Here is a 13,716-nt window from a genome sequence, read left to right on the forward strand (position 1 = left end):
GTGGTGATGGTGGTGGTAGTAGGGTGGCTGTGGTGGTTGTGATGGTGGTGGCGGCGTTATGGTGGCTGTGGCGGTGGTGGTTTATGTGGGGTGAATGTGTTGGTGGTTTTGGTGGTGATGGTGGCGATGGGGTCTTGTTGATGCCTGGTGTGGTGGGAGTCGTAAGTGTGGTGGTAGGTAAATAAGGTGGTTGAAAGGTAACAAGGGTAATGAAATCTCATATTTTGAGGGGGGTGGGGGTAAGGAATTAGATGGATTGAGAGGTAAGAAAGGGAATTGCATTCTCTTCGCAAACAAACACCAACAAAGGGAATCAATAACTTTATTTCTCTTTTTCTTTCTTACAGACCTCTAACCAAACGCCCCCTAATTCTTTACATGACATTTTCAAAGTAAATAACATTATGTCATTATGTATGATTTTTAGTAGCAAAATTCCGTATCGAATCTGAATCAAATTAATTTATGTAGTAGTTCATAACATATCCACAATTTCTCATTATCCACTTCAAATCTATTTTAAATCTTGAAATCTTAAATAAACTTTTTGAACTTTTTAAAAGCATATTGAACAGTAACAGTTTTACGCGCCCAATTCCCAAAAAACAGTTTCCCCCAAATCATTCCACCAACTAAAAATCAAATCAAATCAAATGCGATAACAATCAAAATCCCCTTTTATCTATACACAAATTATTTCTAGGGTTCTTCCCTGAATCCCTTTCCGATGGGAGATCAGAAGGTCTTAGATCTTGTCAAAGAGCTTGTACAATGCTTAATTTCACAACCCCAAAACCTTAACCCTAATACCCAAAATTCGCAAAACCCTAATTCCTCAATCGATCAAAATCGATTCAATGACGCACTCCGCTATGCAATTCGTATCCTTTCGAGTCGATTGACGCCTTCAATTACTTCAGATGAAGCTGCAATGGCGGAATCCATTAAACGTCAGCTCTTTTCTCAAGGTAAATCATCTGATGCATTATCATTTGCTGAACTTTACTCTAAATTTGCGTTGAAAAATGGATCTGGAAGTATAAATAACAAGTGGGCAGTTCTTTATTTGCTTAGAGTTGTTTCGGAAGATCGTAATTTGTCGAAAAAACAGTGTAATTCGATGGTTTCTTGGGGTTTGCCAGCGATATTTGATACTCCGTTGAGTAGGGATTATAGGGGTTGTAGTGATAAGGGTGTGGGTTGTGATGGTGTTGTAATGGCCTCGAAAGAACCGGAAAATTTGAGGGAGATTGCGTTTCAGGAGTTTGTTAGCTTGTTGAGAGAAGAGAGTGAGGTTTCTGATGAGGTTTTGGTTAGAGATGTTCTGTATGTTAGTCAGGGGATTGATGGAAGCTATGTTAAGTTCAATGACAACGTAAATAGTTATGTTTTGTCGGATTTGGTTAGCGTTCCTAAAGCTACTAGGGCCATGGTTAAAAAGTTGTGTGAATTGGGTGTGTTGTTTAGGAGAGTTAGAGGGTATATATCAGAGAGTATGAGTCGGTTTCCAGCTGCTGATGTAGGGACTGTGGGGCAAGCATTCTGTGCAGCTTTGCAGGACGAGCTTACTGATTATTATAAGCTTTTGGCGGTTCTTGAAGTGCAAGCAATGAATCCCATTCCACTTGTTTCTGAGGCTATGATTTCGGAAAATTATCTTTCTTTACGGAGATTGATGCTTTGGTTTGCTGAACCGGTGGTCAAAATGAAGCTTATGGCTCTTTTGGTTGATAGTTGTAAGGTGCTGAAGGGTGGGGCGATGGCGGGGGCTATTCATGTGCATGCTCAACATGGGGACCCTTTAGTGCACGAGTTTATGAAGTGTCTTCTTCGAAGGGTATGCTCACCCTTGTTTGAAATGGTTAGAAGTTGGGTTTTGGAAGGTGAGCTTGAAGATATATTTGCCGAGTTCTTCGTTGTTGGGCAGCCGGTTAAGGCTGAATCCCTTTGGAGAGAGGGTTATAGGTTGCACGCCGGGATGCTTCCTTCCTTCATCTCACCATCCCTCGCACAAAGTATCTTAAGGACAGGGAAGTCGATCAATTTCCTTAGGGTGTGTTGTGAGGACCGAGGTTGGGCTGATGCCGCAACCGAGGCTGCAGCAGCTGCTGGGACAACAACTGGGAGAGGCGGCCTTGGATATGGAGAAACTAATGCTCTTGAATTGCTGGTTGCTGAAGCATCAAGGAGAATAGATAAGCATTTGTTGGATGTTATCTACAACCGCTATAAGTTTAAGGAACATTGTCAGGCGATAAAGAGGTATTTGTTGCTTGGACAGGGTGACTTCGTGCAGTACTTGATGGACATAGTTGGGCCCGAACTCTCAGAGCCTGCCAACACCATCAGTACATTCAAGCTGGCTAGTTTGTTAGAAACTGCTATTAGGTCATCAAATGCACAATATGAAGATCGTGACGTGTTGGATAGATTGAGGGTCAAGATGATGCCACATAACACTGGAGACAGGGGATGGGATGTATTCTCACTGGACTATGATGCCAGAGTTCCATTAAACACTTTTTTCACCGAATCTGTCATGACAGGATATTTAAGAATCTTTAATTTCTTGTGGAAGCTTAGACGAGTTGAGCATGCGTTGATCGGTGCTTGGAAGACGATGAAGCCAAATTGCATTAGTTCTCATACCTTCATTAAACTTCAAGATGCAATTAAGATAAAACTGCTTTCAACATTACGAAGGTGCCAAGTTCTTTGGGATGAGATGAATCATTTTGTCTCTAATTTGCAGTATTACATCATGTTCGAAGTCTTGGAGGTTTCCTGGTCGAACTTCTCTAATGAAATGGAAGCTGCAAAAGATCTCGATGAGCTGCTTGCTGCCCATGAAAAGTATCTCCACTCTATAGTTGAGAAGTCACTTTTAGGAGAGAAGTCAAAGAGTTTACATGAGACATTATTTGTCTTGTTTGACCTAATAATGCGGTTTCGCAGTCTCGCAGACAGACTATACGAAGGCATATACGAATTACAAACGAGGTACTAATATTTCTCTTTATTTCTAGTGCAATGCTTTTTCCCATATTTCCAATGGAGCCAAAGACTCATTACTCTTTGGTTATGGATTATAATGGAATAAATCAAAATGGCTCACTAAAATGGATGCGCTTCTTGCTTTTGTGAAGTAGCGGTCCTTCAATGCAGTTCTCGACGCAATTTTCATCTTGGGTCATTCGGAAACAGCCTCTTTGTGTTGCTAACACAAGGGTAAGGTTGCGTACATCCGATCCCCCTTACCCCGCAATTTGCGGGAGCCATTGAGGCACTGGGGTAATGTTGTTGTTGTATTTCTAGTGCAATGCTACCATTTTTAATGGATGGATTTGATATTTCAGTGTTCTTTGGTGATGGATTATGATGGTATAAAGGGAAAAAAGGCTCATTTGGTTATGCTTCTATTTATCGTGAAGTATTAGTCCTTCGATTCAATAGTTGACGGCTTGATTCTTATATTTAGTATGGGTTAACACTCTCTCTGTGTTGTTATCATAGGGGTATGGTGCATACATCCGACCCCCTACCTTTCTAATGCTGGAGGCCTTTGAGGCACTCGTCGTTGATCATCTAGTGTTATCATGTAGTTAGTGACATGTAGGGATTTATATCTTTGTTTCATATTTACAGGTCTTCTGACTCCCAGGACAAGCGAAAGCTGTCAAGGCAGTTAAGTAGCAAATATGAGGGCAGGAAGGCCTTAACTCAACAGGCTCTCAAGTTTCTTAGCACTATGAGCCAGGAGCTGGATGATGTTGGAAAGAAATACTCATCCTTGCTTACTGGGTTCATTTCTCAGTTGCCAATCCAGCAACACATCGACTTAAAGTTCCTCCTTTTCCGTCTGGACTTCACTGAATTCTATACCCAGTCACGGAGAGACACTTAAAGATGCTACCCTGTATAGATTTTCGAGTATTTATATTGGAGCGCTTTTAACTTTGAAGAAAGAAGGATTTGTAGATTGATTATTTGCCGCCTGGTTCATGAATGGATTAATGGAATAAGAAGACAGAACCGAAGATACATAGATAACGTTCGAATTGCTTCCACTCTATTTACGTTCAAATTGTTTCCACAACTGGTCAGAAGGTAAAAGCCTCTTTACCTGGATTGGCTGCTTACAAGGAATAAAGAGACATTCTGCACAATCTTGAATTCTTGATAGAGGTTTGATCTCTGACTATATGTCTGAGGAATTATCATCAATTTTTATACAAATTTGTATGTGTTGATTAGGGTTGGGCTGAGGGATGTGCCGGAAAAAGAAATATAACCGCATCTAATAGATTTTAGACTTTTAGCTGTATAAATGGTGAATTGTGATCTGTTTTGTGTGTTTTCTTTCGTCAGTTTAGATTTAGGTTGTTTTTGGAGATACGGAGGTATCAACTTCTGACAATAGCATGTGCTTGACCTCCTGGTAGCAATTTTGTAGTTTTGTTTTTGGAACAAAACTTACGTATCGATACCCAACTCGTTATTCTTGTTGGTGTTTGGTCACTTGAGTATGCCCTATCTATTTTGTAATGGAAATTTGGAAACATGGTTTGCTTTCAACGTCCTATGTTGCACATTCTACTTGTAGTCTCAAATTTTCTTTTGAAACCAATTACACTCGAGTTGTTTCAGTTCATTTTCAGTATTCTCATGTTGTTTCAGGTCATTACCTATAGCCTATGTTAGTAATACTATGATACCGTAGATGAACAACCTCAAATCATTGTAGGATTAAGGCTCTCATATAGTTCTACTCTCCGCAAACAACTTCTCTGTTGAATTTTTCTTTTTTGTTATTAATAATAATCATTATGGGTTTTGAGTTTGTGACCCAGTGTCTATTACTCAACTTTTATTTCATCCACATGTTAGTGTGCTCCTCAATTCTCGTACGAAAGAAATCGAGAAATATATTCATGGACGGAGGGAGTACTAGAAGTCTAAGTAGCAGCTCCACTTGAACGATGCCTGATATTGATGCTATGTGACACAGTGACAGACGAGTAATAGTCTCAACTTCTAATAATCTCGTCCCTCCTTGGCTCCTTATGGTGAAGCTTTTGAAGAGTGATTCATAATTTTGCATTGGCCGCTCATCAGCAGTTTCAGGTGATCGTAAAATTCACCAGGTATGTTTGGCTTTTAAATCAATAGCGTTACTTCCTCCTTTCAAATCTAAATTCCGCGACCTTACCTTCTCTTGAGAGGGATTTTGAATTTACGCGGCATTTGGATTTGTAGAGCATAAAGTAGAAATAAGCTGCAACGACCCTTTCTTTATGACTAATTTATCCATTTTCCATTATTTGCCAAATTTTTTTTACTGTGTTATCCTTTGTTTTTCTATGATTAACGGGTTAATATGTTAAAAATGATTGTTATAGTGTTCTTTTAGTTCAAGTTCGCCAAGATGAAGTTTTTTCGGTAGAATGCTAGAGACAATTCCTTGAGAAATTGTTTACTGGTAAAAGTTTGGAAATTACATCAATGCTATCTGCAGCAAACGAGAATGATATACAAATGATAGACAAAATGGTTAATACAATATCAAACAAATTTATCAAAAAAAAAAAAAAAAAAAAAAACTTTTATTTGGTGATCATCATAGGAAATCTTGTTTGATTAGAAATGTATGAAGCTTTGGTCATGAATCAGGTTTTGAGTAGTAAATTGTAGATGGTAGATATTGGTCTGTTTACTTTGCTCTTAGAGAGAACAAATAGCCTTCGGAATGTTGATTTACTGTCACGAGCGATTAAAGGGTTGGATGTCTAATTGTCCTAGCGGATTTCTCGGAAGGAAATGCAATGAATTTACAGTTGGAATGAGCAAAAAGGGGTATCCTAAGCAATTGCAATAATCGATCATTTTTATCATTCCTATCCCAATCAAAGAGTGTATTATATTCCTCCGCCTACCCCCACCCCACCCCACCCACTCAACAGATGTTGCTTCCGATATTGTTTTTTTTTTCTCTCAAGTTTACATCGGTGGGAAGTAGGAATGACAATGGGTAGGGTTTGGGTAGGGTTCGCCTAGACCCGGACCCGGACCCGAGATTTTCCCTTTGGACCCGACCCAGACCTGCAAGGGTCTAAAATTTGAGGACCCATACCCGGACCCTATGGGTAAGGGTAGGGTCTGGGTCTACTCGCGGGTCCGAGTTTCAGCCACTTTAGTAACAAGATTAACAGCTATGGGGTCTATAATATTAAATAAAAAATCATACTACTTTAACATTATGAGTTTAAATCTGCCCTTAATGGTGGTTGTCGGTCGCCGCCTATTAGAGAGGTGGTTGTCAGTCGCGTATCAGTGTTGTGGTGGTGGTTTTCTTGTGTCAGTGGTGGAGTGGTGGTATTGTCAGAAGAGTTTGGTTGGGTTTTATCACTTTATGGGATGAGGGAAGAGAAAGAGACTTTAGTTGGGTTTTTACAGTCTGTAAGTATGAATTCAGAAAAGTTGTGATTTTGATTTTTTTTCTTTAATAAAGGGTCTAAGGGTCGGGTATGGGTCTCATAACTTAGACCCAGACCCGGACCCGAAATATTTTCTTAAGACCCATACCCGACCCATACCCATTGGGTCTGAAAAAATGAGACCCATACCCGACCCATTAGGGTCCGACCCTCAGGATCTGGGTCGGGTCCCCGACCCACTGCCATCCCTAGTGGCAGTGGGAAGTGTGTGTCAGTCGCCGGAAAATTTGCCCCATTTAAGTTTATGGGTCATCATTCATCAATGTGAGACAAGTACAAAGGTCAGGATATTCATATTAAGTTTGATTAATTGGGTTATTTTTTTAAAGATTTTATTGATGGTTATTATTAATTTTGTCAATAAAAATGAAAAGTTTACTGCTAAAATTATATTTCATTATATTTCTGAGTCCGCCCCTAAAACATTTAATAAATGACCAACTACACTTTACCTAACCCTGGATAAGATGAGTTAGAATCTAATTACTATATGATCCAAAATTTAACCTAAACAATAATGCATCGAAAATCTACTAATGCTCCCAATTCATCAATCTTGAATTTTGATCTCTCACTTTTGGACGCATACTTCCTAGAATCTCCGCACTTCCATGATTTAACTTGTCCTTTAGTGCCAAAGACAGATCACATAAACGGTCAAATTTATAAGTTAGGCGGTAAAAACTTGTTTATATCTTTGTTAGTATATATATATATCATCACATGCCAACGCACTAGGCACTAACCCGTGTTATTTTTATCGGTTTTTCTAAGGTGTATGCTTAGAATACATGTTTCGGCCTTTTAATCATTCAAACATCATTGTAGAGGAGTAGAGGCTGTTACCAAACATTAAGCTATATTCGTCGGGATATTTGCTAAAATTATAGTATGCGGTTTTACAATATCCTAATTCTCAAGTGTAAAACCGTCTCACTTTACGACAAAAATTGTTGTGAAACTACATGAGTGACGTGACAATTGATACAAATACTTTAAACAATTTTGTAGGACAAAATGGCATAAAAAAATAGGTTGAGAATGAACTACACACCTAACTCATGTTTCCCACTTGTGTTGCACTAATTTGTGTTGTCAAAGCGTCTTGCTTGTGACGGGTTAATCCCGTCACAAGCTGAAAACCTCTCATAAAAAGGGAGAGGAGACAAGGTGGGGCACTGCATAAAAAAATAGGTTGAGAATGAACTACGCCTAACTCATGTTTCCCACTTGTGTTGCACTAATTTGTGTTGTCAAAGCGTCTTGCTTGTGACGGGCTAATCCCGTCACAAGTTTATGAGAGAGGAGACAAGGTGGGGCACCCCTCATATGCTTCCCACTCACCTCTCAATGAGTATTTTGTGAGAGGAAACGGTATCCGTCACAAGCTTGTGACGGATATCGCCCGTCTTCAATGAGATTTTTGGTGTTGTCATATACTCCTGTCATTTCAAAAATTTGTCAATAATGAGATCAATAATTTTCTTTTTTGCCGACTAATAATTTTGTCAATAATGAGATCAATAATTTTCTTTTTTGCTGACTAATAATGAGATCAATAATGATGTTAATTGCATTATAATCATCAATGTTGTTAGGATCGGGATCCTACTTTGGATCGATGAACTTAATAGGATCGTATCGGTAGGATCGGATCGTAGAATCGTAAGTTTCTATAAATTAACTAAAATACATAATTTTGTTATCAAAATATGTTAAAATCTCGTGTTTAAATCTTAAAACACTATTATCTTAACACTTGCCTATAAATTGTTCTCATTTATGGTAATTTTTTACCTTAAAATTCGTTTATAAAATTTTAGTCACCGGAAAAATTGAAATGTTAATAATGTAGTATCGGGTCGTATAATCGTGGAATCGTAGAATCGGGTTGAGATTCTACTTTAAAAAAATTTTGAGACAAGTTGAATCGTAATATCCTACAAAATTAAGATCCTACCTAAGATTGGGATCGGTCACCACTTTTTGGATCGTAGAATCGTAAGATCCTACGATCCGAATCGGGAGTTTAACAACAATGATAATCATACAGTTAGTCTTATTCTAAGACACAGATATCCGTTTCGTAATTAAAATGGGCAAAAGTACTACACTATTCAGTTACATGAGATAAGCTTTTTGTTATTCGCTAGATATTATTCTTTTCTCTCATCTGTACAAGTAATATCGACTTGCTTTGTTGAATATTCCCATTTTAAACGAGAATTTCTAATTATCTTATTATGATCCGGTCAAGGTCAGCCTTCTTATGATCCCTAAATTATCGGATATAGTTGGAAAATCTTTGTTTCTCTTGTACGTACGTACGTACTTGTTTAGTTGTTACGTCAAAGAAGCAAAATGCATATGGCTTCTTCATTGTAGGGTCATTTTATTTTCTTTATATTTAATGTGATTCAGATTTATTGGTCCATTTTTTTTTATTATACGGTGCTACTTGGGGTTGGTTGGTTGTTTTTCTTTGTTATTCATCTGGGCCTGTGATTCTTCCGAAATACGTATGGGCGAGATCTACTTATCCGAAACACGGTTCACGAAATTTAATGCATATATGAAGGTTTAAATATTTTTTATTGTATGTGAGAGGGTGATATCGAGATTTTGTAGTTTGTACCATCTGGTGGTGTCATCTCATTTTCGTTATATAACTTTCTGTTTTAGCACTTTGCATTGTTTATTTAAGGCTTTAGGTTTAGAGATATAGGAAGATCTTTTCTACAAGTGGTGCTTTGTCCTTTGGTTTCGGAAAAAAATGGAGGAATATGGTAGGTTAAATTATGTGAAGGAGCCATTGTTATCAAATGAACAAGAAATATGTGTTTTGAACAATGGTGTTAATGGAAGAGGGGAAGTATGGCGTCGTCGTTACTCTTGTACTAGACTGAAAAGTGACTTCCTCTCTGAGCTTCCAGACAAGGTTCGCCCTGCTTTGGATATCGAATCTCCTTTTGAATTCGACCTCTCTAGAACCTCTGGCCTTATCGAAGGTCAACTCTTTTAACTCATCATATTGTTTTTTACTTATGCATAACTGTATTTATCGACTGCTTACTGTGTCCTGTGGCCTTATCGCCTGCTTACTGTGTCCTGTGGCCTTATCGACTGCTTACTGTGTCCTGTGGCCTTATCGACTGCTTACTGTGTCCTGAGAAGCGAAAGTATCACTCCATATCTGTCTTTGTTCTTTCTGTTGTTTTTATTGTTGTATTCATGTTTCTAAATCTTAGATTTTGTGTCTAAGATTCCCCTGTTACCGTCTTTGATTCTGCTGATATCTTAACGATATATCTTATTTCAGCGGAGAAGGAATACTATGAACGACAATTAGCAACACTGAAATCGTTTCAGGATGTAGACTCTCTAGAACTTCCTCTCGACATTGATGAAGAAGAAGAAAATCGAGAACAAGCACAACATGAAAGAGCAATGAACATATCCAATGCAGCTAACGTTATTTTGCTCGTCTTAAAGGTACTCCTAAGTCCTAACTACTAGCGACCTTCCAATTTCGACATGCCTTTTATACACCTTCCATGAAGCGGTGGTACTTATGACCTGACTCACCCCGTCAATATCAATGGTGCCCTTGTGGCTTCTTTTTATGCAGATATATGCAACCATCAGGAGTGGGTCTATAGCTATAGCAGCATCGACCTTAGACTCGTTATTAGATCTCATGGCTGGTGGAATTCTATGGTTCACACATTTGTCGATGAAGAACATCAATATTTATAAGTACCCTATTGGCAAATTAAGAGTTCAACCTGTCGGAATCGTCATTTTTGCTGCTGTCATGGCTACTCTTGGTAAGTTTTATGGATACCTAATTCATCTTTCTTTCTCATTAAGGTGTCATAGCAAAAAATTTAATCGTCATTTTTAATGAATCGAAATTTTAATGGCCTGTTGTTTCGAGAAATCATAATATTGCAGGTTTTCAGGTGCTTATTGAAGCTGTAGAGCAATTGATAAAAGATAAGCCTTATGAAAAGATGACTTTCGAGCAACTTGTATGGCTGTACTCGATTATGCTAACAGCGACATTTGTGAAACTCTGCCTCTGGTTTTATTGTAGAAGGTCAGGGAACAAGATTGTTCGCGCATATGCCAAGGTACCTAATAAAAATCACAAGACAGGAATTACTGTTCTAAAACCTTTCATTAACCACAGAACAGAATGCTAATGTGTTTCACTGTTTCTGGTTTTCCGTGTATTTGCAGGATCATTACTTTGATGTGGTGACAAATGTAGTCGGGTTAATTGCAGCGGTACTTGGAGATAGATTCTACTGGTGGATTGATCCTGTTGGTGCCATCATGCTCGCTATTTACACTATCACAAACTGGTCTGGAACTGTTTTGGAAAATGCTGGTTAGTACTCGTTTTCAGCATCAATCGTTTAAGGACTTTTGTGCACAAAGTCGGTTTCTCAATAACCCATATTGGAAATTTTGTCGAAATTAAATACAGTAACTGAATTTCCTCTTCTATATACAGTATCTCTAGTGGGACAAGCAGCTCCTCCGGATTTCTTGCAGAAATTGACATATCTTGTCATCCGACATCATACTCAAATCAAAAGGGTTGACACAGTTCGAGCATATACCTTTGGTGCTCTATATTTCGTCGAGGTTAGTTTTAAGATCGTATCTTCATATACAGTTCAAGCCTTGTTATTTACGGAAAGGAATTAAATTGTTTTCCTTTGGAAAGGTTGACATTGAACTACCGGAAGATTTACCCTTAAAGGAAGCCCATGCAATCGGAGAGTCGTTGCAGATAAAAATCGAAAAGCTGCCTGAAGTAGAACGAGCATTTGTGCATCTAGATTTCGAGTGTGATCACAAGCCTGAGCACTCTGTTCTCGTCAAGTTGCCCAATAGTCCGCCTTAACTTAAACTCGGTTACTCTTTAGATGCTTTTTTGTAATGAGTAGATGAATCGGTTGATGTTCCAACCCAAAATAACCATGATGATGTTTTATCTCATCAAATGGCATGGTAAATGAGTCATTAATGTTGTTGACGATTATTTTAACGCTGTTTTGATAAGTTTAACGTTGCAAATTGAAGTTTTGAGGGTAGTTCATTAATACTGTCGACGATAAGGAGTCGATGTGGTGGTGTTGATGGGAAATTTAAAGTTTTGAAAGCGGTTTCTGATTTTGTATCGGATTTGGCCCAATAAGCTGCTTGATCTGTGGACTGGGAGAGCTGCTGGGCCATGAATTGAAGCAAAGAGAAGCCCAGACTCTTACTCAGTTCAACAACTCTTTTACAAGACAATCTTTTATTTATTCCTTCAACATTATTTTGATAACTCAATACTTTATGATGACGATCAACCTATTTGAAGTTTTGAACATGGCCGTTATCATTATAAAATGTTAAATTGTCAAAATAAAATTGAAATTTAATAACTATTAATATATGTTTAGGCTTATTATTATTTTTAGGTTGGTTTTACGCTCTTACTAATTAGACACAATTTACGAACTTAATAAACCTACCCTCACGATGTTTAGATGAGTAACAGTTGGCATGTGACATGTCATCAAACTTGAAGCACATTTTTAGGTTCTAAATGTTTACTTCACTTCCAAATTTGAAGCACATTTTTAGGTTCTAAAGGTATCAGCTAATATCGTATCTCCAATCGTAGAATTTATCTTAAAATAAAATCATGACGAGTCAAATACTAAGGTATCCCCTAGTCGAGGCTCGGAACATAACTTGCATTTATTACTCAATAAACGTCAATAGCACCATGAAATCTTGTACTCTATTTAAAAAACATCAACATTCCAAATTAATGTTAGTGATTTGTTGACACATTCGCGCCACAACCTTATATAAAATGCAAACTGTGGAAATATATATCGAATATAGATAAACTAAGGAATCGAGACAGATGTTTTGGGACGGCTTATGAGCCTGTTATTATTAATGAAAAGATCGATATACAAAGCACCTCATATATACTACGATACATATCGACACAAATAAAACCATAGTCAAACTTACCTAAAACCATATCCTACAAACATGGTAACAAACTATATACAAGATAAGTATACTAATAATACAAACACGAAATATATATCGAATATATATTTCCACACTCACCCTTAAATTGGAGCATTTGGTAACCGAATGCCCAACTTACGATGTAAATAGTCGAACGCTTCCCCACCAAGAGCTTTAGTGAAAAGGTCCGCTATTTGCTCCTTACTATGAACATAGCTTGTCATGATATTTTTGTCGATTAAGTGTTGCCGAATGAAATGACAATCTATTTCAATGTGCTTCGTACGATCATGAAAAACGGGATTCTCGGCAATGTGCATAGTCGCTTGATTATCACATAGCACACGCATATGTTGTTCATGCTTAATGCCGAGAGAATTGAGGAAGGATTTAATCCAAATAAGCTCGCTCGTTACAGCTACCATTGCCCGATATTCTGCTTCAGCAGACGACTTTGCTACCGTGTGCTGCTTCTTATCTCTCCAAGAAATGGGCGTGTGTCCCAACGACCCAAAGTACCCAGTTAGCGATCTTCTAGTCAAAGGACATCGTCCCCAATCCGAGTCCGAATATCCATTGAGTTGGAAAACCGTGTCTTTACTCATCACAATTCCCTTTCCTGGGTTTCGCTTTATGTAACGAACTACACGAAGCGCTGCATCCCAATGTTCCTTTCTCGGCTCGTGAACAAATTGAGATAAGATGTGCACAACGTATACCAAATCTGGTCGAGTGATGGTTAAACAGACTAGTCGTCCAACGAGCCTTCGATACAACATATGGTCCTTCAAAACACAGCCTTTCGCAAATGCTAATTGATGATTTTGAGGAATAGGAGTGTTAATAGGTTTCACTCCTTCCATTTTTGCTTCTTTAATTATCTCCATGGCATATTTGCGTTGGCTTAGAAATAGACCCGCTGCTCCATGAGCTACTTCGATACCCAAGAAGTATTTGAGGCGACCAAGATCTTTAATTCCAAACTTCAAGTCGAGGAACCGTTTCAAATCGTCACAAGCCTTGACATTGTCGCTGACTACTATCATGTCATCGACATATATTAAAATGCCAAGGAACATGCCTCCCTTATTCATTGTAAACAAGGAGTAATCCGCCATAGATTGAGTAAAACCATACCCCTTCAATGCATCGGTCAATTTTGCAAACCAATTTC

At 38.2% G+C, this 13,716-nt stretch overlaps 2 protein-coding genes across 3 annotated transcripts; both read left to right on the plus strand.

Moving 5' to 3' along the window:
- Window positions 1-445: 445 nt before the first annotated feature.
- LOC141642206 (gamma-tubulin complex component 3-like) lies at window positions 446-5,144 on the plus strand. 2 transcript variants are annotated; one of them, XM_074450924.1, is made up of 3 exons: window positions 446-3,000; window positions 3,646-4,185; window positions 5,009-5,144. In XM_074450924.1, the coding sequence occupies exons 1-2, from the start codon at window positions 728-730 to the stop codon at window positions 3,902-3,904; spliced, it is 2,532 nt and encodes an 843-aa protein (XP_074307025.1). In that variant the 5' UTR covers window positions 446-727; the 3' UTR covers window positions 3,905-4,185; window positions 5,009-5,144. The 2 variants fall into 2 exon arrangements, with proteins under 2 accessions (XP_074307025.1, XP_074307024.1); XM_074450923.1 differs by having other exon boundaries at window positions 569-3,000; window positions 4,888-5,144.
- Window positions 5,145-8,777: 3,633 nt separating this feature from the next.
- On the plus strand, window positions 8,778-11,608 carry LOC141642207 (metal tolerance protein 4-like). The gene is made up of 7 exons (XM_074450925.1): window positions 8,778-9,502; window positions 9,814-9,986; window positions 10,123-10,321; window positions 10,449-10,627; window positions 10,737-10,887; window positions 11,014-11,147; window positions 11,230-11,608. Exons 1-7 carry the CDS (start codon window positions 9,268-9,270, stop codon window positions 11,407-11,409), a joined length of 1,251 nt encoding a protein of 416 aa, XP_074307026.1. The 5' UTR covers window positions 8,778-9,267; the 3' UTR covers window positions 11,410-11,608.
- Window positions 11,609-13,716: the final 2,108 nt, after the last annotated feature.

This window comes from Silene latifolia, chromosome 2, assembly GCF_048544455.1.
Source record: "Silene latifolia isolate original U9 population chromosome 2, ASM4854445v1, whole genome shotgun sequence".
In the NCBI taxonomy this organism is placed as follows: Eukaryota; Viridiplantae; Streptophyta; class Magnoliopsida; order Caryophyllales; family Caryophyllaceae; genus Silene; species Silene latifolia.